Source organism: Schistocerca piceifrons, chromosome 3 (genome assembly GCF_021461385.2).
Source record: "Schistocerca piceifrons isolate TAMUIC-IGC-003096 chromosome 3, iqSchPice1.1, whole genome shotgun sequence".
NCBI classification, from domain to species: Eukaryota; Metazoa; Arthropoda; class Insecta; order Orthoptera; family Acrididae; genus Schistocerca; species Schistocerca piceifrons.
In genome coordinates this window covers 725893718-725920444 of record NC_060140.1, presented here as the reverse complement: position 1 = coordinate 725920444, position 26727 = coordinate 725893718, and the positions used below count along the sequence as shown (strand labels likewise).

At 39.9% G+C, this 26727-nt stretch overlaps 1 protein-coding gene across 1 annotated transcript in view; it reads right to left on the bottom strand.

The window, feature by feature from the left end:
* The window catches only part of LOC124789001 (protein yellow-like), a 67953-nt gene extending 62941 nt beyond the window's left edge, over positions 1-5012 (bottom strand). The window contains exons 1-3 of the mRNA XM_047256288.1: positions 4715-5012; positions 2577-2776; positions 1463-1642 (exon numbers count right to left, since the gene is read on the bottom strand). Of these exons, the coding sequence (XP_047112244.1) occupies positions 1463-1642; positions 2577-2776; positions 4715-5012 (678 nt within the window). The remainder of the gene's footprint in view (positions 1-1462; positions 1643-2576; positions 2777-4714) is intronic.
* Positions 5013-26727: the final 21715 nt, after the last annotated feature.

Here is a 26727-nt window from a genome sequence, read left to right as displayed (position 1 = left end):
CCTGAGAATGATCTTGTAGGATAACATCGGTGTTATGAATAACTGAAACTATAAGTGTTCGTAAAAGTTTCTTTTTCAGGTTAAAAGGGAAGAGCTTTTTATATTTTTGTAAGGCCTGGAGAGATGCTAACGTCTTCTAGCACATTGCTCATTCCAATTTAGATTTCCATCTTTCATTACACCTAGACTCTTTGCTGGGGGATATAAGTTGACATTTGTCCGATTTAGGGTAAATGGTGGTAGGGATTCCTTATATTTCGAGCTAAACAGCCAAGAAAGAGCAGCCAGTACCCTATACGCTTTGCTATAGGTTGAGCTTCAGTCTTATATTTTGCGCCTATTTTGTCAGTGCACACAGGTCGGTTTTGAAATTTTCGACAGCTTCTTCAGGATTATAGGCTTTTCACGAAGATACAGTTGTAGGTCATCAGCGTACATGCGGTATTTGCATTAGGAGAAAAGTGATGACACTTCTTTGACATAGCGAATCCTGAGGGATGCCTGATACTATCTACCTCCATTGTACCTTTATGGTGCCAGACATGATGCATTCCTGGAGAAACTTAATGTATGAGCGAAAACATTGCACTGCACTCTCCTATAAATATATGCTACTTAGTTTGGCAAATAAAGTATCGAATTCGACGATATCAAAGATTTTACCGAAGTCTAAAAAGAACATGATAGGTGCCTCTTGTACATCCATGGCAACCTTCAAGACATTGCTTACATTTATTAAGGCAAATGACGTGCTGCAGTGTTTATAGGAATCTGATTGGTACTCGTCCAGTAGGTTGATTGTAGTTACGTAGTCTTTTAGGTGGCCGTGGACAAAAATGCAGTAGCGAATCAACAACATAGTAGAAAGCTTCGGGCTTACAAGGAATTCCTGCTCAATTTATAAAATATAGCCGTTTTTGTAATACCAGCACTGCGATTTTTGTTGGAATGAGGGATCCATTCCATACAATATGGGCGCTGGGAAGAAGAACGTAGCAGCACTGTCAAATAAATGTGGAAATGAAAACAAGTGCCTGAATAGCAAAACACGGAAACAGACGCGATTGAAATTTTATAAGACCGTGCCTGTCCCTACAATATTGAACGAAAATGAGTCATGGGTCAGTAAATGAATGTACTAGGATGGTCATAATCACGAAAAATGATACTAGAAATGAAATAACAGCGGTTTATTCGTTAATGAAATGAAAACATCAGCAGAATGTGTAGTTAAAGATTACCTCTCACAATCATTAGATACAAATCTAAAGGGAGAAGTAGAGGAAACCCGTGGAAAATACGTTTTGGCTGGATGAGGTGTGTAATTATTGAAGTGGAGAATAAGAGTAAAAGCAAGTGGACATTATTAGTGCGTCGCAAAACTATCTTAATTTTATAATAAATTCTCTGGCATAAAACGAAGATTATTTACAAATGTACTGTTTTTCGAATAAATACTCACCCACAAATAGGAGTAAAATGAGTTGCAGACTGCGTTCTGGATTACTATGGAGTTGGTGACCTCATCAGTCCGCAGGTTGAAGATGACAATTTTGGGTGGACACACATTTTTGGTACTCGTTATCAGGTCCAAAGCACCGTTGTCGAGGGCGTATAGCGTATCATCATCAGCCCATGTTTTCTGAAACAGACGGTCAGTGAAAGATCACACAGCTGAAACTGACGAAGATAAATGTCTGTACGAGAATCGTGGATTAATGTACCGAGGAGAAGATTATTCACTGTGCAACTTGGTATACATGGTCCTCAGCTGGTAAGTCTTCATGGCTTATCAAGTTTCCTGTCTCCAATTTAAGTAACCGTAATAAAAATGAGAGAAGAAACAATGACGAAGAAGAGTTTTGATAAAGTATTGAGTGCAACTGAGGTAGAAAAAATTTTATACATTTCTGAAAGGAATGCTACCTCTTCTCACGTTGAGATAGATTTTAAAACGAAGTTCGGTTTAAGGTAAAATACAAAATAAAGCAATGAGGAAAGTAAGAAGTAGTTGATTTCTGTAGTAATGGAAGTTAGTGTACTAAAGAATGTTCAAGATCATACACGACAGCAGAAGCTGTGAAGCAATAACGAATAGATTGGGCCATCCTGAAGATTATTTCATTATCGAGGAAATGGTTGACCACTTGTTTATCTTTTTAAATACAACCAGATTTCCTTGGAGGTGATATATCGATATGTATATAACTAGAGAGACACACAATCTTATTATGAGACATAAACATAAAGAAAATAGTTACAATAATTATCATAATCATTGAAGTATTTTCTATATTATCATAAAAAAATTTTCCACACTGTAACGTTATTGTAAAATGAATTAATTCTAACAAGAGAGGGCAGAAGCACTGGAAACGCTTATTGAATACGGAATAGTTCTTTTTCTCTGGAAGAAGGGGAAATAATAAGTCTGTCAGAGAAGGTAATGAAGGAAGAATATAGAGAAGGGTGGAAAAGAACAGAGTGAGCGAGATAAGGATGAACAAGCCAAGAATAGTTTAGCACAGATACTACGTGTGTGCAGAATACGAATGTACTTGCCACAGGAGACTCACCGTCGTTCTGATGACGTCCACCAGCTGGGTGTTGCAGTCGGTGATGGAGTCCTCCGTGGTGCGGTGGATTTCCAGGCTGGGGTAGGGCTTCAGGCGCGGACAATGCTCTCCGTCATAGGGAATGGTGCTCAGCGTCACCGGGATGCCACGGCGGACAAGAGGCGTCGTCACGAATATGCGGTTACGCTGGTGATCGTCCACTGCGACACGACGAACATAGGCAGTTCATGTTGTGGTTTATAATAGGACATCTAAATAGTCTTTATATTCACTGCTAGAGCAGCATAATCATAAGGGCGCCATACGATACTGAATTTTCCCATAGTAGAGTACTCGCTAAAGAAATTTCGTCTTACTACCTGCTTGTGCTTCTCCCTTCACGTCTAACTCCAGATGACGTCGTGAACTCATTGCTTGAGGGCTCCTACACTTTGGCATACATGAATTAGGCTTACTGTGTCGGTCTGAATCAATTTACACAGAAATGATAACAAATAAAAGCGTGTATTTAGAAACGAGAAACATTTGCATCATCAACATACAACAATACGATGGAATACTTTTCAAGCAGTTTTATTCGTTTCACTGTAGTCTGTAATCAATGATCTGATTACACTTCCATAATTATGCATTTCATCTATTTCTTTAATCGGGAGTAATTTCAGATCTCAGTATGTTACAATAAAATAATATAGGTTGCTGATTCTAATGATTCACTCGGCACTTTAATGATCCTGAATACAAGTGACAACAGCTTCAAACGTGAGTTTAGTTAAATTTATATTAGATTTATAAGTAAATATGTTCTGTAACAATGAAGCTGGTTCACGCGGAAAATATTTTTCCCGTAAGTCTTCAGAGCAATATATTTGCATTCGAGAACCTTAGAACTTCACAGGCATTTCCAGTCGATAAAGCGTTTTCCACACTTACGCTAGAAAAGAATCCGATGCATGTCACTGGTACCATAATGACTCTCGTCAGATCATGCGAGTTCCTGTGAGAATGAATGGCATGATCGTAGCACTGTATATTTCAGTAGAAGTAGTTTCAACCATTGATCTTAACTAGCATGATGAACTATTCTTTGTCTATGAGTTCCTACTACCTCCTTTTTGCATATTTTATGCTATTGTATCGTTATCTTCCTCGTGTAAACTAGAGCACATTCTTTCTAGATACCGAACCTGCCACACATGTTAATAACGAAGAAGATTGCCCACAACACATTTCGAAATGTTTGCAGTTTCTAAAATATGATACGGTTACATCCCCAGAAAGACTATTGAACTAGAGTATGTCCTAGCGGTCCCTATGAGACCGATACATGGCGGTCTATTACACATGTCTTTATTACAGACTTACACTGTTTCCTGAATATAAACAGGTATTCAGTGGATAGCTTTCGTCTGTCTACAAACATTCTCCATATCTCGTTTTTCGGCATCTTCATGGAGCTCTTCTGTGACTCACACAAACCCTTGAGCATTCCAGATGCCTTTCATTTTATGTGGTCATCACCATCTCTTCGTCTTGTTTGGGACAGGTGCGGTACACTAGAGCAACAGTCTATGAGGGGTCGAGCGGAAGTTCTGTAAGCACTCTTCTTTCTCGAGTGGCTCCCTTTTTCAGGTAACTGACCAATGAACAGACGTCTACAGCCTACTTTGTTTACAACTGGGCTTAAGTGTTCATTTAGTTTTATATTCCCACAAATTGTTACACACGGATACGTAGAGCTGTTCACTGGTTCCAGTTGTGACACAGTGATATGTCACGCTACATACATGCCTTATCTCACTCCCGGTATATCATATCCTAAATAACGCACCTCACATGATCTGGCAGCAAACTAGTAAACTAGTGAATCGAAAATTTACGTCGCTGTTATAAGACGCTCGTTCTATAGTTGTTCACATGAACTGTAATCATTTTCATTCCTTAATTCTACTGTGGCACACACCGGCAATCGTCACTCTCTTATCACCTTCATCTTGCTCCGTTCTGTAGGAATAACGACGGCAAAGCTACTGATTATACTGAATTTACGTCACCTGCTTGACATGATCAGCGTCATGCGATAACAAATATGTAATAATAGGGAATATGAAAAATGTATTTCTAGCTAGGATTCTTACGTGTTACGTCGTATCCAACGACCGTTTTAGGGTCGTAACACCCGGTGGCTATCAGTTCTTTCTCCAATGTCCCATCGTCTCCAAAGTCGAATTCGAGCTCTTTGGCGGCCTTGATGGTGACCAGCAGCGGCTCCTCGGAAGCGCCCTTGCTCCTCGCCACTGGGGACGCCTTGCCGGCCCTGTGGGCCGCTCTGACTCGACCGCCGTGCCTCGTGGCGTGGCTTGACCTGTGGTGAGCGCCACCAGCCGCCACCAGCAGCAGCACCAGCAACGCAAACGTCGACACGCGAGGACCCATCTCGTAACTGTGTGTGAATATTTTGCATATGAGATTCAGTACCCCATCAATATTAACGAGTTACGAAGATCACTGTAGATGTGATATATTAGCTTAGCCCTAAGAGCGTGCTTGGAATATTTAGTGTCGACTTCCATGTCTGCGTTAATGTCAAATCTATTCACTCATTGTACTGTTCGTTATAGAGCGCCCTAAAACAGTCTTGAAAACTGTACCTTTAACAAGCACCAGTGATAGTTTTCGGAGTAAATATATCATGCTTGCGTATAGCAGGCAGTTTGCACATTTTCTGTCGTATGCAAGTTACTTTTAGCGTCCGTGGCTGTCGAACTATCTCACCGAGTTCTTTTTTATGTAACAATAATTTCCTCGAAATAACTATAAAGAGCCTTCGAAGAAAACGTTTACGTCGTAACATGTGTGGAACTTGATCGAAGAGTAATTAGAGACTCTCTCATCAGTCCACTGTTCCGCCGTCAGGAGAGAAGGTACCACAAGTCTACCAAATGTGCAGAGTGTACGTTGGGAACCACAGATTTGTTAATAAAATAGCAGCCAATTATGTCATTTATGGAAGCCCCCACCGCACGTTTACAGATCAAGGTCGTTGTTTACCTAATTCCCTCGACCTACGCCTGTTTTCAATCAATCAGTATAGTATATTGAAGATATGTTTGCCAAGCTTTGTAAACAAAATGTTACAGAGAGAGGATTTGTAGTTTTAGCTGCCACCACTGTGCCATGGAGCGAAATATGGGAAATTCATTGTACTGTATCGTGCTTTTCGTAGAACACTCCTTTGATTGATTCTACTCGCACACTCAGGCTGGCTCGTAGTATCATGTGGATTTGCTAAAAGTTAATGGCATTTCTCTGATCAGTTGTTCTTCGAAGTAAGCGTAATTTATTGTAGACACGCTCCTGTTACTTTAATTTTTTTGCAGTTTGTGCAAAACCAGATTGTGAGGGCTAAGCTGGATCAGGATGCGTTTCTGCGTAAGACTGCATTGCTACTCCAACATTTTGGTCACATTCACTCTAAACGAAAAACATACCCACTTTTACGATGGTTGTAACGTCCTGAAAGTCTGAATAGCTTCATGAGCAAATTGTGTGATCACAACACGAGAAACGCACCGACTGACAGGATTGAAGCTCACAGGTAAACATACGAATCATGCATGAGCTTGGTGTCTGCATGGATTCCACACAGTACACGGTTGTAGGAGATCTTTTCTTATTTGATGGTGTTTTCGGCGGTATCGTCTAGTTACTATTAGATCAAATTCTACACGTGATGTGTCTTCCAAGCTCTGTTTGACGGCACTTCTATTTTCACAGAAGAAATATTTTGTTCTGTTAGAAAAGTAATGTCAGTTTCATAATTCAGCAGCTAAAAATGACTAGCATGCAGCAGGTAATTCAACACATAATGAGCTATAACTTAGCGAAAACTACACCTCAGTAAAGTTCCTCGTCGTGGACGTATCATGGATGGACTGTCTTAGCTGTCTCTCCCTGTATATTCTACATATTTCAACTCTACAAATCACATGCTCACATATATATATAACAAAAATGTATGTAGGTATATTGATCATCTAAACTGCTAGATAGATTTCAACTAAATTTGTTACACATGTCACTTTCTATGGGGAATGAAGCAATCTGTGGTCAGAACTGACCCTCACAAAACGATGAAAGGGAAACACTCTGACACTCACTACATTTACGCTCTTCGTGGAGTAAAATTAAATATTTATACGACGCATAGTTCAAGAGATACGTCACAAACAACCAGATGCTTGCAAAATTACGTTTTCTTAAGGCGGAGCGCAACATACCCAAAACTATCCCCATTCAGTGCTTGAGAATGAGAGCACTTGCAGACTTCCAACAAACTTCAAACATAATTTGAAACCTTCTCTAAACTTTTTGTCCCTGTCATGCCTAACGTCACATATCTAACACATTAACTCATTTGTAAAGTAATCAGTAGTTTGAAGCTGTTTTATGCAAGAGAATTCGATTGTTTAAAGCTTCGATTTTTTATTAGTACTAACCACCTGGAAAGAAGCACTGAGGGTTTAAGATCCACCTACATCCCACATGGCTTGCAATGAAAAGAAGGTTACACTCAAGAACATATCTGGACCCCCTGGAGCAATTCCATCAAATTTGTTAGGTAAGTGAGTTTTTATTTGTACAGAAATACTGTGGGAGTAAGATTCTCTTTCTACATGCAGTGCTGGCGTGAACGAGAAAGTGCGACGTAAAACTGTTCGAAAACGACATGTTCGTATTCATATCAAAAAATGTTCAAATATGAGTGAAATCTTACGGGAAATGCTAAGGTCATCAGCCCCTACGCTTACACACTATTTAGCCTCTATTATCCTAAGGACAAACACACACACCCATGCCCTAAGGAGGATTCAAACCTCCGCCGTAACCAGCCGCACAGTCCATGACTGCAGCGCCTAAGACCGCTCGGCTAATCCCGCGCGGCGGTATTCATATCCTCTATTTTGTTGCCTCTGAGACATTTAAAAGTATAAAGCGCAGTTTGTCCATTGGTTATGTTGTTCAGTGTGTCAAGCAGATGGCGAGAATGAGACTGCAACGAGCTAATAATTTTTTCACAGTGTTTCGTGACGTGATATCAACATACAAAACTGAATATCACAGGTAAATGTAACTTCCTCTCTGGAGTCGTATAGTGTAAAACAGTAGAGAATCAGATATAGTATATGTGTGCAATATGATCGTATGTCAACAGGAGATGTAGAATGTATGCTTATCTGGTCGACTACAACCAAACTTGTTACATATATTACTTACTAAATGGAAAGAGACACTGTGCTCCTAAAACTATGATCATCGTACTGGGATGGAGATGATAACGGGGTGATGGATATTGGAGGGGGGAAGACGAGATGGGCAGACAGAGGGCAGGGGAGAGATGTACGGAGAGAGGGGCGGATGGGGAGATAAACATGAAGAAGAGGAATCAGGAGATGAACTCAAAGACCATTGGAATAAATAAATAGAAAAGCAGTCGAAGTTCTCAGTTGGAATTGTGTGTGTGTGTGTGTGTGTGTGTGTGTGTGTGTTTGTGTGTGTGTGTTGCACCTTAATATGTACTCGAATCAGTGCCTTGGTTGCTTCTTCTCTGCGTCAAACGGTTTTACCTTAAACATGTAGCATACTTTACTAGCGCACGATTTCTGCACGATTGTAACTGCACCACTGAGTGGACTATCACTCTCAGTAGAGAATAACGGTCATGCGTACACGTGCCCTCATTTCAAAACCCGACCTCTGTCCAGGGAAAAATCAGCGTCAAGGGCTTGCCGCATGTACTATCCAGCGTAAAACCTTGCAGCTTGTAAAAGCCATAATCATTAATCTGCAAATGAGGTACATACTGATGTAATGATGTTCAGTACATCCTCCTCAGTATCTAATAGAAATATCTGCACTTTCACAGGTGCTTCCCAGAGACGCTTGGCGTCATTTTATTGAATTGGTCGGTCGTGGGACGTTGTGACTTCACCGAACTATCAGTGTCTACTAAGCAGGTGTCCTGCATCTACATACTGTCTACTACAGTGAAAGGATAGAGTCATTTGAACAAGAAAACTTTAAGAATGATTGTCTCTAAGCAGATACATTTATTTTAAAGGCTCGGTCTATTCGCTTTGAGGCAAGTCTGAAGTCTTCTATGAACAATTAATTGTGTCACCACGTAATTTCATACCGGAGCAAGCCAGTCACACAAGTATCAAAGTCGACGACTAGTGTTCATTCCGTGTCAAATATTACGCCAAAAAGCAAGGGCTAGCGCAAATTTAAGTTCACAATTTCACGCCAAAGCTTTCTTTGTCGTTACTAATTCGTAGTTGTTACCACCGGCTTTTTAACACAGGTATTACCACAAAAAAGTCCTCTCAAATAGATACGTGTCTGAGGTGTTTCAGATGTGAAACATTAAGAAAGCAAACTTATTGTATTGTCATCATTAGATTCTGAAAAATTACCATAATGACGAATACACTTCAAATGCGTGACACACTACACTTACCTTTCGACGGTCTACCGTAAAGTGTGACGCTACGACGTCTGCGGACCCTTTATATAGGTGAACTTAAGTCGTAAATGCAACAGGCAGCAAATTATCAACAACTGCAAGGTCAGCATGATTTATAATGTCTTGTAACTCTGTCAGAAACGTGTTTCTACCTTGCAGCTGAGGGAACAATAGAGGTAGACATGCACTGTGTCGATAACTTGGTGCAACCCATTCTTCATCGTTTAATTTCTCTCAAAGGTGACACTCCCAACGATTCCGTGGCATTCGATAAACGAAACGTGACTTCTGGTTGGTGCCAGATGGCTAGCACACCAGGAAACTCAGTTTTCACCGTCTGAGGACCGATGGGTGATGCAGCCAATCCTCAGTAACTGTACAAACTGAGTACGCTTCAGCGACCACCGTAAGGAGTGGCGGTGGAACGTTGTCTATCACAGGGTTTTTGGTTTAAGACCCCGTATCGTAAGTATGATACAAATATATAAACAAAAATACCCAGCCTCAAAATTCGCTACGTTCCGATGGGGATGACGACTGTTGAGGTGAAACATTTGTCAGCTGGAAATAACCCTTCACTTCTCCCTCTCACCAGCACCTTAACGGCAATTGCATACTCCATTTAAAATATATTACCTCCTCCTGTCCCCTAATGTAGACCAAACATTCATCTTATTAACATTCACCATATCCTATGGGACCCTGGGAATAGAGCGAAGTGGCGCTGATACAGATCCGTTTGTCCCGAGAAGAGGCTGAGCATGTGAAACAGTTGTCGGCGCTGAATATGCTCTTGCAGAACTGTTAAATGGGTAGTTCTCGATGATTAGCACTCTGCTGACTCCTGCTCGATGTGGATTCACCTACCACACAGACACAAAGCCGCCACGATGGGTGCTCAGTAAGGTAAAATGAACACCGTACTCCAAACGCGCAGCTTTCGACCACCGCTAGAGCACCACAGTATGTGTCTGGCATACCTCCAAATGATGCTCCACGCCACTGAACAGCCGATCCACGCTCTTCAGTTCATGTACGATGCCAGGCTCTCTTCTGGTGCGGTATACTGTTACGAGAGGTTGGCTGACGACTCTATTTAAGTTCATAGTTAACGCCTTCAGAGAACTTTGCAGCCTTACTGGTAGACACGGCAAACTATTTCGGATGTTTGACGGATCAAGAAGACAACATGACAACAGTCGGTGAACAGTACAAATCTATCCACTAAATGCACGAGTGCCACCAAAGGAATGATCTGTTGGAGTCGTAAGAAGTAATCAGTGGCTACTTTCTACCATAAGTCTTTTGAGTGCTCTGATATGACACGCACCAACATTCTCTGTTGTATCAACCGTGTCGTGTCAGAGCAGCTCTTACACCCCCTGTCTTCGACTCTATTTGATACGCTACAGTATCATTGTTACCCTTGAGTGTTTTCCCTCACCGTCTTCCTTTAGCATCACTGTAGTTGTTTCGTAATGTGTTAACACGCGTTTTATAATCCAGAACTTTCTTCTAGTTATGTCTCTCAGCATATTTCTTTCTTCGGTTGGTTCTCGTAACATTTCTCACCACAAAATTTTTAGCATCCTTCTGTAACACCATACATTTTGATTCTGTTCTATTCCGATTCCCTCACAGTCTAACATTTACTTTGCTTCAGATCTACATTCTCAGAAATATCTTCCTCGTGCTATAATCTATAATTGATGCTCGTAAACTTCTTAAAGCAAGAAAAACCAAGTTTGCTTATTGATTTCTACTGTATTTGTCCTTCTTATCTTGCCCATCTGTCGTTGTTTTGCTTCCAAGGTAGCAGAAATCCTTTCCTTCATCCACTACGTAGTCAGCAGATTTTGTGTTAAATGAATTGCTAATCACATTTTGAAATGATACACTTATGTCAAGAATGTAACATACACCTAAAGTCTCTCACTTGTGAAACATAAACGTAAAGAATGGTTTTTAATTGCATATTTATCAATTTTAATTCATAATTCGATGTGGGGTATTTCAAAGTACGCGCCATTGTTAAGTAAGCGTAAGAAGTAATAATAGCATGACAAATCTGCTGATAATTTTGCTTGTGTATTCATTTACTTCCAAAGTTAAACCATACTGAAAAGTAAAACGTACATTAAAAGTAAGTATGTAAAGCATTTATTGTACTTCTACGAGAACTCCACTCGTTAGGCAGAATTCTTCTTTATCGAAACAACGATGGGAGTAGTAGTCTTTGACAGCCTATTCGTTGTGGCAATGTCGCGGGCTCTGTGTGAAACTGAACATTCTGTGATGATCAATATTTACAACTTGCCTTTATATGGAGGTACTTCAAGAAGAAATGTGCCACTATGTGATAATTAACGTACCATTGCTGTAAAAGAAACAAAGACGGATATGGAAATTATTTGTTTGCTACTGAACAGCAATGACACAGCAGTTGTCCAGACAAGTGGCAGTTATTTGTAAAATGCAGTTTCTCAGTAACATTTTGCGTTCACATTCTGAAACTTTCGAATTAAGACCAGTATAAACTAATTATTTCTTTTACCACTTACTTTCAGAACTTTTCATTAGTAATTATTTTGGTACTGCAGTATAAAATTTTATTGAGTGTGCTGTTAAAATCATTGCAGTAAATCCTTCAGTTCAATAATACATTTTATTTGTATGAGCAGTTATTTTGATTAATCCTCGAAGAGTATTACAACGTGTATGCATCATAGCAGGAATTATTATTTTAGTCACTACGTTATTAGGTTATTATATTGTCCGATGATGCAGTGTTACATCTCGATAGCTTCTCCATTTCAACCTACCTTTTGTCACGGCGGTTTTGTTTCATCCTATTACGAATTGTCAGAACGTGATCACAGAAGTCGAGTAGTTTTACACCGCTAAATTAAATTTTATTATAAATTGGTGTCGTAGTCAGACGTCTTCACAGTCATATTTTCAGTACATTAATATTTTTATAGGTAACACCGACAATGCGTAATGGTTTTCTGATATTCTTTATTATTTTAAAGTTTCTTCGATTTATTCTCAATCGATAATCTGTGCTCATTGGAATTTTATAGCGTTCAACAGTTCGCGCAGTTTTTCTGGCTTTCACTGAGTGTAGCGATACTATCAGCGAACGTTATTGTTATTTCACTGAACTTCAATTCCACTCCATTCTTTTATGTTTACCTCTGTCTCGATGTTGTGGTTGCGAAGCAGAAGAGAAATGCTGTATCACTGCCTTGCGTGCTGTATAATCGAAGACTGTCTCTCTTCGTTTCCTCTTGGTTCTTGTACATGTTGTACATTTCCCGCCTTTCTCGATCGATTATATCAGTTTTTTCGAAAATTTGATAGATCTTACAACATTTCCCAATTTCAAACGACTTTTCTAGAAGGGCAAATCCTAAGATGTCGAAAGTTATCGTGAAGTCTTGTCTCCATCATCAAATGCAACGACACAACGGCCTCCTTACTGCCTTTACCTTGTCTAAACCGAGCTGATCCTAATTTAACAAATAATTTAGTCTTTTTCCCGAATTTCTGTTTGATTTACTTGTCTGCAACTTGGATGCGTCAGCTGCCAAAGCGACTATGAGATAGCTGTCACAAGTATGTGCGTTTGCTAACTCCTAGATTTTGTGGCTATTCTTCTTTCGAAAGTCATGTGTGCGTCTGCAGTCTCATACATTCTACAGACAAACTTGAATAGCAGTTTTTTTTTTTCTTTTTCGACTGTTCCCACAGTGGTTCTAGAAAGTCTGAAGTCTGCGAAAGCTCTTTCTCTACTCTGAATCCCCTACTTCGCGCAAATCGATATCCATTTCTTCTTTTGTCACAACATACTATTCGTCTGCCTCACACAGGCCCTCACAATATTCTTTCCAATGAAAGGTGGCTACACTGAGTCACAGCGCCAGAGATTGCGCCAAAGCGTTTTATTTCGCCGCCTCCACTGGCAGTGCTTGTTGAGAAGTTGTGGTGGCTAGTGCTTTGCTGAGAGGATGTTGATAGCTGTATTATTTGAGGCCATGTCGTGTGCAGTTGGGCTAGACAGCAGATGTTGTTCGAATGGAGATGTTGTAATGATCAGAGTGTACTTTTCGTCAATATACATGAAGGTAAAGAAAATTTTTTATTTCAAATGTCTTAAACAATAATGCCTCTTCGTCACAGGTTCAGTCAACAAAGCATCTGGCTCGTGTTCTTGTATTAGACTGTAATTCGGGTTTCTATGTGCAATTATAGTATTTCAGTTTTATTTAATTAATTCAGTGTAAATGGTATTTAAAATATCTTGTCTTATTGAGGAAGAACCGTGCCAGATGTGTACGTTGAATCACACTTCCACACACAGAACAGCTACACTTGTGCTTTGTTATTCGTAGTTTTTGTTTCGTAGCTTTTATAGTTGCTGGGGACTTAATTAATTAATTGTGTTAACGGAAGTTTTCTTTCATTCTTTGTTGTTATTCTATGCAGTCAGATTGCTTGCTAATACCAGTCAGGGCCAACCGGTTACGAGACAGCGTAACCGGACAGACAGCTACTAAAATTAAAAAAATATTTGCATTCTAAATAATTAAGCCCCCATGCACGTGGCTACCGCTGCTTCGGATCGTCCCTTGGAATTCTTTTGATGGTAAAAGTAGCAGACAGTAGTATTGTTGTAGTAATTTGTAGTAATAGAATATTGCATGAGTAGGTTTGGTAATGAACATTTGCAGTTGTCTTGTCATTCTTCAAATGGTATTTTTGCAGAATTTAATTTTTGATGTCTTGTATACGGGTTTGATAATTTTGTGCAGTTATGAAGATTTCAATTGTTCGTTAATCGTGTTTGTCGGAAAGCATTGCGTGTGAATGCTATTGTTGGAGATAAAGTGTCATTGTGTGTCATTTTCGTATAGTGACGAGTTTTGTATGTTTTGTAAATGATTACGCGATCGATGAAAAAGGCAAAAATGATCGTTAGTGAGAATGACGAAATTGTTAACATGGCGAACTTGCCAACACAGGAGAACAGTATGATGAATAATGAAGCAGAAAATAATTTAATAAGTCGGGAGAATAGTCCGGAAGCAGTTCAAAATTTTTCTCAGTCAGAAAATTCACAGAATACGAGATTAACGATAGAAGATTCTGAAATAGTATCGAACACAGATAGCTTTACAGCTATGACGAAAGAAGTTGGTTCATCTACATCTACATTGATACTCCGCAAGCCACCCAACGGTGTGTGGCGGAGGGCACTTTACGTGCCACTGTCATTACCTCCCTTTCCCGTTCCAGTCGCGTATGGTTCGCGGGAAGAACGACTGTCTGAAAGCCTCCGTGCGCGCTCTAATCTCTTTAATTTTACATTCGTGATCTCCTCGGGAGGTATAAGTAGGGGGAAGCAATATATTCGATACCTCATCCAGAAACGCACCCTCTCGAAACCTGGCGAGCAAGTTACACCGCGATGCAGAGCGCCTCTCTTGCAGAGTCTGCCACTTGAGTTTATTAAACATCTCCGTAACGCTGTCACGGTTACCAAATAACCCGGTAACGAAACGCGCCGCTCTTCTTTGGATCTTCTCAATCTCTTCCGTCAACCCGACCTGGTACGGATCCCACACTGATGAGCAATACTCAAGTATAGGTCGAACGAGTGTTTTGTAAGCCACCTCCTTTGTTGATGGACTACATTTTCTAAGCACTCTCCCAATGAATCTCAACCTGGTACCCGCCTTACCAACAATTAATTTTATATGATCATTCCACTTCAAATCGTTCCGCACGCATACTCCCAGATATTTTACAGAAGTAACTGCTACCAGTGTTTGTTCCGCTATCATATAATCATACAATAAAGGATCCTTCTTCCTATGTATTCGCAATACATTACATTTGTCTATGTTAAGGGTCAGTTGCCACTCCCTGCACCAAGTGCTTATCCGCTGCAGATCTTCCTGCATTTCGCTACAATTTTCTAATGCTGCAACTTCTCTGTATACTACAGCATCATCCGCGAAAAGCCGCATGGAACTTCCGACACTATCTACTAAGTCATTTATATATATTGTGAAAAGCAATGGTCCCATAACACTCCCCTGTGGCACGCCAGAGGTTACTTTAACGTCTGTAGAGGTCTCTCCATTGATAACAACATGCTGTGTTCTCTTTGCTAAAAACTCTTCAATCCAGCCACACAGCTGGTCTGATATTCCGTAGGCTCTTACTTTGTTTATCAGGCGACAGTGCGGAACTGTATCGAACGCCTTCCGGAAGTCAAGAAAAATAGCATCTACCTGGGAGCCTGTATCTAATATTTTCTGGGTCTCATGAACAAATAAGGCGAGTTGGGTCTCACACGATCGCTGTTTCCGGAATCCATGTTGATTCCTGCATAGTAGATTCTGGGTTTCCAGAAATGACATGATACGCGAGCAAAAAACATGTTCTAAAATTCTACAAGAGATCGACGTAAGAGATATAGGTCTATAGTTTTGCGCATCTGCTCGACGACCCTTCTTGAAGACTGGGACTATCTGTGCCCTTTTCCAATCATTTGGAACCCTCCGTTCCTCTAGAGACTTGCGGTACACGGCTGTTAGAAGGGGGGGCAAGTTCTTTCGCGTACTCTGTGTAGAATCGAATTGGTATCCCGTCAGGTCCAGTGGACTTTCCTCTATTGAGTGATTCCAGTTGCTTTTCTATTCCTTGGACACTTATTTCGATGTCAGCCATTTTTTCGTTTGTGCGAGGATTTAGAGAAGGAACTGCAGTGCGGTCTTCCTCTGTGAAACAGCTTTGGAAAAAGGTGTTTAGTATTTCAGCTTTACGCGTGTCATCCTCTGTTTCAATGCCATCATCATCCCGTAGTGTCTGCATATGCTGTTTCGAGCCACTTACTGATTTAACGTAAGACCAGAACTTCCTAGGATTTTCTGTCAAGTCGGTACATAGAATTTTACTTTCGAATTCAATGAACGCTTCACGCATTGCCCTCCTTACGCTAACTTTGACATCGTTTAGCTTCTGTTTGTCTGAGAGGTTTCGGCTGCGTTTAAACTTGGAGTGAAGCTCTCTTTGCTTGCGCAGTAGTTTCCTAACTTTGTTGTTGTACCACGGTGGGTTTTTCCCGTCCCTCACAGTTTTACTCGGCACATACCTGTCTAAAATGCATTTTACGATTGCCTTGAACTTTTTCCATAAACACTCAACATTGTCAGTGTCGGAACAGAAATTTTCGTTTTGATCTGTTAGGTAGTCTGAAATCTGCCTTCTATTACTCTTGCTAAACAGATAAACCTTCCTCCCTTTTTTTATATTCCTATTAACTTCCGTATTCAGGGATGCTGCAACGGCCTTATGATCACTGATTCCCTGTTCTGTACATACAGAGTCGAAAAGTTCGGGTCTGTTTGTTATCAGTAGGTCCAAGATGTTATCTCCACGAGTCGGTTCTCTGTTTAATTGCTCGAGGTAATTTTCGGATAGTGCACTCAGTATAATGTCACTCGATGCTCTGTCCCTACCACCCGTCCTAAACATCTGAGTGTCCCAGTCTATATCTGGTAAATTGAAATCTCCACCTAAGACTATAACATGCTGAGAAAATTTATGTGAAATGTATTCCAAATTTTCTCTCAGTTGTTCTGCCACTAATGCTGCTGAGTCGGGAGGTCAGTAAAAGGAGCCAATTATTAACCTAGTTCGGTTGTTTAGTGTAACCTCCACCCATAATAATTCACAGGAACTATCCACTTCTACTTCACTACAGGATAAACTACTACTAACAGCGACGAACACTCCACCACCGGTTGCATGCAATCTATCCTTTCTAAACACCGTCTGTACCTTTGTAAAAATTTCGGCAGAATTTATCTCTGGCTTAAGCCAACTTTCTGTACCTATAACGATTTCAGCTTCGGTGCTTTCTATCAGCGCTTGAAGTTCTGGTACTTTACCAACGCAGCTTCGACAGTTGACAGTTACAATACCGATTGCTGCTTGGTCCCCGCATGTCCTGACTTTGCCCCGCACCCGTTGAGGCTGTTGCCATTTCTGTACTTGCCCAAGGCGATCTAACCTAAAAAACCGCCCAGCCCACGCCACACAACCCCTGCTACCCGTGTAGCCGCTTGTTGCGTGTAGTGGACTCCTGACCTATCCAGCGGAACCCGAAACCCCACCACCCTATGGCGCAAGTCGAGGAATCTGCAGCCCACATGGTCGCAGAACCGTCTCATCCTCTGATTCAGACCCTCCACTCGGCTCTGTACCAAAGGTCCGCAGTCAGTCCTGTCGACGATGCTGCAGGTGGTGAGCTCTGCTTTCATCCCGCTAGCGAGACTGGCAGTCTTCACCAAATCAGATAGCCGCCGGAAGCCAGAGAGGATTTCCTCCGATCCATAGCGACACACATCATTGGTGCCGACATGAGCGACCACCTGCAGATGGGTGCACCCTGTACCCTTCATGGCATCCGGAAGGACCCTTTCCACATCTGGAATGACTCCCCCCGGTATGCACACGGAGTGCACATTGGTTTTCTTCCCCTCTCTTGCTGCCATTTCCCTAAGGGGCCCCATTACGCGCCTGACGTTGGAGCTCCCAACTACCAGTAAGCCCACCCTCTGTAACTGCCCAGATCTTGCAGACTGAGGGGCAACCTCTGGAACAGGACAAGCAGCCATGTCAGGCCGAAGATCAGTATCAGCCTGAGACAGAGCCTGAAACCGGTTCGTCAGACAAACTGGAGAGGCTTTCCGTTCAGCCCTCCGGAATGTCTTTCGCCCCCTGCCACACCTTGAAACGACCTCCCACTCTACCACAGGTGAGGGATCAGCCTCAATGCGGGCAGTATCCCGGGCAACCACAGTCTTAGTCCGATCAGGGGATGCGTGGGACGAGCTGGCCGTCCCCGACAAACCCCCATCCGGACCCCCACAGTGATGCCCATTTGCAACAGCCTCAAGCTGTGTGACCGAAGCCAACACTGCCTGAAGCTGGGAGCGAAGGGATGCCAACTCAGCCTGCATCCGAACACAGCAGTTGCAGTCCCTATCCATGCTAAAAACTGTTTTACAAAGAACTTCTGAACTAATCTACAGAGAGCGCAAACAAATCGACAAAATTTAAACGGTTATTAAAATACAAGATTGCCTAGTAAATGCAGAAATGCTGCTACTTGCGCACTGCTGACACTGCTCGGCGGCGGAAGGAGACTAAGCGAAATTACACTATTCAGGTACTAAGACGCTATGCTACACTCTCAAATACTATAATACGCCCCAAATTTATGAATTAAACAATGCAAGTACCAAAAACACGCAAAGAAATTAAGAATTAAACTATGTAACAAATGAGTGAGCTAGGAGTATACGACTTGCTGCTCAGCTGCTTATCCAACGGCGGCAGGAAGCACACTGACTGTGACCAACCGACACTGGCCGTTCAAAACAAAAACAGTAGACAAACGACTATGCGAATTTACACTATTCAGGTACTAAAACGCTATGCTACAACTCAAATACTATAATACGCCCGAAATTTATGAATTAAACAATGCAAGTACCAAAAACACGCAAAGAAATTAAGAATTAAGCTATGTAACAAACGAGTGAGCTAGGAGTATACGACTTGCTGCTCAGCTGCTTATCCAACGGCGGCAGGGTTATGCGGGAAATGTTAGGGATGAAAAGAGTTTCGAACCAGTTAATATGGAGCAGCTGATGAGTGCAAAATTAAATTTGGGATCACAAGTAGGAACAATTACAACTGGTATGGGAACAATGGAAACACGGTTAGACTCACTGGGATCACAGTTAGGATCTGAATTAAAAACAGTGGCAACACGGTTAGAAACTGATATGGGAACAATGGAAACACAGTTAAGAACTGAATTAAAAAAAGAGATGGGAACAATGGCAACACGGTTAGACTCACGAATAGGGACATGTTTCAAAAACATGAAAGATGAATTAAAGAAAGAAATTAGAGAAGAAGTACAACCGATTTTGAATTCTCACAATCATAGATTATTTCGATAGAAATAAGACAAAAGGAACAGGATAGAGAACAGGAAGAAAGAGATCGCGTGATAGTACAAAAATTTTCAGAGTTAAATTTACAACGTGCACACGATAAGGAAGAAATATTTGAAAGAATCTAGGAATCCGTACCAAATGACAGATTAAATAACCTAACACAACAGTATGAACAATTAACTACTAAATGTGTCAATACTGAAACCCGAGTCGCGACACTTACGGAAGACGTAAATAAGCAGAAAGAAAAAATAGGTGACGTATCGGAAAGAGTTGAGGAGATTTCAGGTAAATTGAGGAGTCTTAGTTTAATGGGGACAGAGATTCATATGATACAGCTCCATTGCCATTTGCAGAAACCGAAGAGTACCAGAACATATATAAACATGTTGACAATGAGGGAAAATTTAATGAACGCGTTAAAAGGGAATTTGAGGCATTACGAAAGCAAATCAAACAAATTGAAGGCGAAATCGTAGGAAAAGACGGTAGAAGAAATTTGGAATCACCGATAGCAGCGGGTTTTGAAGATAATAATGTATTTCATTTACGGGAAGCAACAAGAGAGCGCAGGGCGCACGAACTTCACAATAATCGACATTCGGACTGGGACAGACGCGGTAGGTCTTTGTCGCCACGAGGCGAAAACTTTGACTATAAACACTTTTTAACTGTCTGGAAATTTAAGATCTTTCGCAATTCTAAGAATGACATACATCCATGTTCATGGTTAGATCAATTTATGTACGCACTCCCACCAAATTGGCCACTAAGTCACAAACTGGAATTTATGTGTGGATATTTAGAAAACGAACCGGCGACGCGGATGCGCGCATTTATTAGAGATTGTAATAATTTAAATGATTTTTATCATGCATTTCTATCGGCATATTGGTCTGAAAACACACAAGACAGAGTCAAACATAGTCTTATTATGCAGCGTAATTTTAAACAGTCTGAGTTCGCACGCCAGCAGAATACTTTGAAGACATGATTCGAAAGAATCAGTTCCTTTCCAACCCCTATAGCCCGACTGAATTAATTCGCATTTGTTTAACTAAGCTGCCACAATCGATAAGACAAATTGCTTTAGCCGGAAGATGTAAAGACGACGTTGAGACTTTTAAGATGTTGCCACAAGAACTTGAGTATGACAACGACGACGGGACTTCTTGTAATTTTTTCAGTAGCAGTCATTACAATAGATTTTCAGAGAAAAGGGATAGTGATCGGAACGGACGTTATAGCGGTGGTAATTCTGAAAATGACAGACGTAACAGACAGGACAATAGATACCAGCCTTATGACAATAACAGACGGTCTAACAGAAATTACACAGACAATTATAATAACGGAAATTCTTACCGGAATGATCAATCATACGGAAACAGTAATCGGTATCATCAAGACAGAAATTATTCATACAATAATAGAAATTCTTACTACAGAAATAACCAGGGTAGTAGATATAACAATAATTTCAGAAGTGACAGTCGAAATTACACAAGAAGCGGTCATGCAGATAGACCGGAAAATAGAAATTTTAATAACAGACACAACCAAGAATTTACATCTAACAGACAGGAGGGACCTAAGTGGCATCCTCCGCGTGACAGAAATTCCAAGAGACAAGTGCAAGTCGTAGAAATTGATCCGCGAAATGACGCGAATAATCAAAGACTTGACGCAAACAATCGACAATGACTTGTAGCTTCTGCTTCTGGCAGCAATATAGACGGTTCAGAAAGTAATGACACTACGACTTTTCACTACGTACGCCTGGAAGACATGAGAGACATTTTGCTAGACGAAAAGGAAAATAATTTAGACGCATTTTTACATCCTGTTATTGAAGTATGTGTGGGTAAGAAAAAGTTCACTGCGGTTTTAGATTCTGGGAGCCCATTGAATGTTATTAGTGAATCAGTTTTTCGTATATGTGTAAGAACTACTGCTTGTCCTTTGTTACCTGTTTCTAAAACTACAATTCGAGGAGCTATTTCTGGAAAAAGTATGGAAGTCAAACAACAGACCAACTTAAATTTCATTTGTCAAGGATACGAATTTTCTGCTAATTTTATTATTGTTCCATTACTCAATACACAAATTATATTAGATATGGAGTTTCTTAACACACATAAGGCAATTTTAAACTTTAAAGAAGGAAGTGTGAATTTGACTGTTGCCGGAATGCCGAAATGTTTGAAATTTTTCGAGTGTTTAGCAAAATCTGAATCAGACACAAAATGTTTAAGGTTTCTTACGTCTGATGTTTTCGCTGAGTATTATGACGACAGTGTGTTTATTCATGACAACGACAATAGATACAGAGAAGGGATGGATGATAAAATTAATAGCGAAGAATTAATTAATGAAAAGGTTAAAGCTGAAGTGCCAGATGACGTGGCAAGAGAAGAACTGCACCAAATTTTGAATTCACATGCTACAGTATTTAGTCATCACACAGTAACTATACAAGGCTTACAATATTTATTTAAAGTAAAAGAACACACACCATTTGGAGGAAAAACGTACGCTATTCCTTTGGCTTACAGAGACAGGGTTAAGAGTGTACTTCAATACATGTTAGATCAAGGCATTATTGAGCCAGCAGTCAGTCCTTATACCAGCCCATTACACGTCGTTCTTAAAAAGGATGGGTCAATTCGTTTGGTTCTGGATTCCAGACAGATAAATAATATCATCATTCCTGAAACTACCGCCCACAAAATCTAGATGAACTTCTTCAACATTTCCATGGAATTAAAGTTTTATCCACCTTGATATGCGAGCAAGTTTTTGGCAAATAGAACTCCACCCTGATTGTAGACAATACACTGCCTTTTTAGCCTTTGGTAACTGTTACCAATTTCGGAAATTACCGTTTGGACTTACTGTATCTTCAGCAGCATTCATTCGTAGCTTAAACGAAATTTTACCTGTTTATCTTCGTAACAATATTACTTCATATGTTGACGATATTCTTATTGCTAAACGTTCTTGGAGTGAGCACAACAAAATTTTGGATTCATTATTATGTATTTTTGCAAGAGTTGGCATTACAGTGAACTTGGAAAAATCTGAATTTGGTCGTTCTCAGGTGAAATTTCTTGGTCATATTATTTCTACAGAAGGTATTCTCCCTGATCCAGAGAAGCTAGACGCAATTCGTAATTATGCTGTTCCTACTACTAAACGTGATGTTCGTAGTTTCCTTGGTGTCTGTAATTTTCTTAGACGCTTTGTTAGATTGGACAATTTGGCCACATCTCGTTTATGTGAACTATCTGGAAAGAATTCTAATTGGTGTTGGGATGAGGAAGCTCAGTCAGAATTTGAACTACTTCGTGATGCTTTAGTTGCTGCTCCACTTCTTTCACAACCGGATTTATCTAAACATTTTTGTTTGGTGACGGACTCATCATACAAAGGCCTAGGTGTGCATTTATTTCAAGAGATAGAAGAAAACGGCGTTGTAGTACAGAAAACTATTGCATTTGGAAGTCGTGTTCTCTCTAAATCAGAAAAGAATTATTCGATTACGGAACTTGAAGCCTTGGCTGTCATTTGAGCTTTCACAAAATTTCTGACATTTTTGTTTGGCAGACGTACTAAGGTTTACACCGATCATCGAGCTCTGGAATTTCTTATGTCAACAAAATTAACACGCTCCAGGACATCGCTAAGGAGCAAAATAAGGGTCCAATCTGGAAGGACATTAAGGAGAAGTGGAGGAGAAAGGAAAGCGTAGCGATTAGATAGTATTATTTAATTCGCAATGATATTCTTTTTAAACGAAAATCGGTCGACAACTCTGTTTGGTTAGTTTGTATTCCTGATGAGTGGGTTAATAAATTGATTGATAATAAATTGATTTGGTACCAGAAAATGCTATCATAACTTAATAGAAATTTGCTACTTCAGTAATATGGAAAAACGTATTCGATCTGTTCTTGCCAAATGCAACTTATGTCAAAAGGCTAAGCCGCCAACTATTTCTCACAGAGCACCGTTGTTTCCTATCATTCCAGCGAAATTAAAGGAGATGGCTGCAGTCGATTTGTTCGGACCAGTGGTTCGTTCTACTAATGATTTTACGTACATTTTAGTAGCAGTGAAATTGACATCAAAATATGTGTGTTTTACACCTTTACGCAAAGCAACAGCTCGTTCAGTATCTAACGCTTTCATCAAACATTTTCTTAAAGAAGTGGGTCATGTTGATAAGGTTATATCAGATAATGGATCACAGTTTCGCTCTAAAATTTGGCTTCGTACTCTACGGCGTCGTAAGATTAAACCAATTTTCATTTCACTTTTTCACCCTCAATCTAACGCTTCAGAGAGATGGATGAAGGAAATCAATAAATTGTGTCGACTTTATTGTCATCAGAATCACAGAACATGGGATCAGTATCTTCATATTTTTCAAAACATTCTGAATGAACTCCCTAATGATTCATTTTCTTTACCGCCTATATTGATATTAAAAAATAAAGCACCGACAAATCGCATTTCTGAAATCTTTCCTTTTCCGCCTTCACGGAAACTGCGGCATTCTGAAGTTGTCAACCTGGCTCTACAAAATATTGCATCTGTGGCTGTTAGAAGAGAGAAATCATCTAAGCGTCCTGGTCGTTTAAAAATCTTGTCAGTTGGTCAAAAGGTGTTAATTAAGTCTCATCGTTTGTCTCAGTAAGGAAAAGGCTTGTGTCGCAAATTTTTTCTGCTTTATAACGGTCCATACAGAGTTCGCAAAATTATTCATGATAACACTGTCGAAGTAGAAACTCTTAAATCTCGGCGCTCTAAGGGAATACGTCATATATCGAACGTTAAAATTTTTGTGGAATGACATACTTTTGAGAGACTAACAGTTACATGTAAACACGCAGAGAATACAAGGATACCGCGCCGTGTTCCGGCGGCGGCACATACTCAAAGCAACAGTCAAGTCTGCGCGGCGCACAAAGCAGTCGTTGACCGCAAACAGTTACTTCCTACGTCACGCGTACCTACAGCTGATCGAGAGCTCATTGCGAATGCACTGACAGCCGTAAACAAATACACAGTCTAATTTCTCCGATTAAATTCAGTATAAAGCTATAGTGACTTGATAAATTATGTTGTTAACGTTCAGTATTTTTCAGGATACGGTTGTATAAAATATTTAAGAACTTCAGGTAAATTCTGTTTGTGTCCGACGTTAAGAGGACTTGCTATTGAGAAATTTTCAAGAAGAATGTAATTTCGAAGAAGAAACTAATAAACTAAAAAGGTAACTATTAATTGAGTTTATTTTTCAGGTAACATATTTCCACTTAGGTACGTACTTTAGACGTAATTTGCTGCTCGCGATTACGTGATTCGTACTTTGAGCTAAATTTCATGTTCTATGAATTTACTTGTGAAGCGACATGCTTGCGTACATTAACTGATTTTGACAATGATTGATTAATGAACAGGGTTGTTATTTGTGTATATTATGCATTGCATGGCGGCTATGCTTTTTCACTGACGTCACATTTTTTTATTATATGCCTGCTGTTCTCATTTATTAAATTATAATTGTCACCTGATTAGTTGTGCTGATATGGTTATGTATGTAAGTTATACTTTGTGGTTTATCTGCTTGCGCCTTCATGTTTACTTATTAAGTTGACATACAAACATTTATTTGCTTAGGCTGATACGATGCTAATGACCTGTTTATTATGAATTTAGTGTATAGAAATGCTGATATACTGTGTACAAACATAGAGTTTAGGTCACACTGTGGTATTAATTATAGATTGTTCGCTTGGCAGAGCCTCGTGGTAGGAATTGTGCTGCATCCACTTGTTGACATTCTGTTCTCTGCTGGTATATTTACTCGCTATTGCATGTTTTGCTTACGCTTAGTGCCTTATATTTTAAGATAAGAATGAACTGCTATAATTCTACGAACGACGTTGGTACAAGAAACTTCATTGAAGTCACATGAGCTGGAGGTTTTATGGAAGCTGTATAAATTTATGCTAATAGGAAGGAAGCTAACGACATGACATACCAACACTAGGTTTAGATCATTGACAGTTATTACACTGCATTCTTCGTGAGCAATTGAAATAGCAAGTGACACTTGACACAAGAAATACTCCACATGTTTGCTTCTGTTTTGCCATGATTCTTAAAGTAGTGTACACACTGTGAATTATTACTATCATTCACACTCTGTACTCGTACTTACTTACTGAAAGTTATTCAAACTAAAGGCTATTAGAGGTCATGTAGGCATTTCTTTTATTTAATGATGGACAAGGTAACCAAAATGTATTTTAAAATTCGTAATGAGTAGAAGATTTGGGTCAGGTGGATTACACAGAGGTTGTGTGTGGACATTGTGTCTTCGGATTGTATGGGATGATGAATTGAAGTTTACACTAGGATTTTATCTGTACTTGTTCGAGTAGACTGACTAGAGGAAGGAGTTGTTATGGAAGTGAAATGATATTGGCGATAAGGTTTATATGTGTCGACGTATTGATGAGGTGTTATTGAGGTATTGAGATTGTGTGAAGCTGATGATTATTGGAGTTTTGGTGGACAAGAGGTAAGGTAAATGATATTGATGATAAGGTTTATATGTATTGACGTAAGAGGTATTATTGAAGTATTAAGATTATGTGATGCTGATGATTGTTGGAGTTTTGGTGGATAAGAGGTAAAGTAAGTGAGGAGCATATTTTTTTGTTGGTTTATATGGAACAAGGAGGATGAAGATGGCAGACTAGAACTCTCAAGTAGAAGGAATATTGTCTACACACACACTTGTTAAATCACTAAGCAGTATATACTTCTTTTTGGGGAGAGGAAGCATTTGCATATCTTGGCACACTGACAGTTGTTCAGAAACCGTACATTTTGATTTGGCTTGGGAAACATTGGTCTTGACATGATGACTATGACGTTGACTAACTATTATTGACTGTTATACACTGCTGCCACAACTACTTGATACACATGTCGAACATCAAATCTTCGACAGAATTGCGTTTACGCAGTTAACACTATTCAACTACACAGTAGTACTTAATGTGGATGAACAGTGAGTGAGTGTGTTTTCCTTTCCTAATCCCAAATAATTGGTACCGACCTATCTCCTAAGTATAATTTTACTTGTTTGTTGTGGCTTGCACTGACACCCATAAATATTATAGGTTTACTGTTATTTGTGTATTGTAATAGTTCATATGACAATTATCTGATATCATTTGTGTGTTTATTACAATTTGTATGTTTAGTGTAAGAGCATTAATAATGATTTTGTAAAAGCAATTGTGTGTGCATTCAATCTGTTGTTCATGCCTGCACCTGTTCAACATTAATGGGTGCCACTTAGAAGTGTTCAATTTCTGCTGATAAACTCTGATGAACTGTCTGATTAGTGATAGTGAATATAATGGATTGTTACCTGCACTTGTTCAAAATGATGGGTGCCACTTGGAAATGTTTAATTTCTGCTGATGAACTGTGATGAACTGTCTAATTAGTGATAGTGAATATTATGGACTGTTACCTGCACTTGTTCAAAATGATGGGT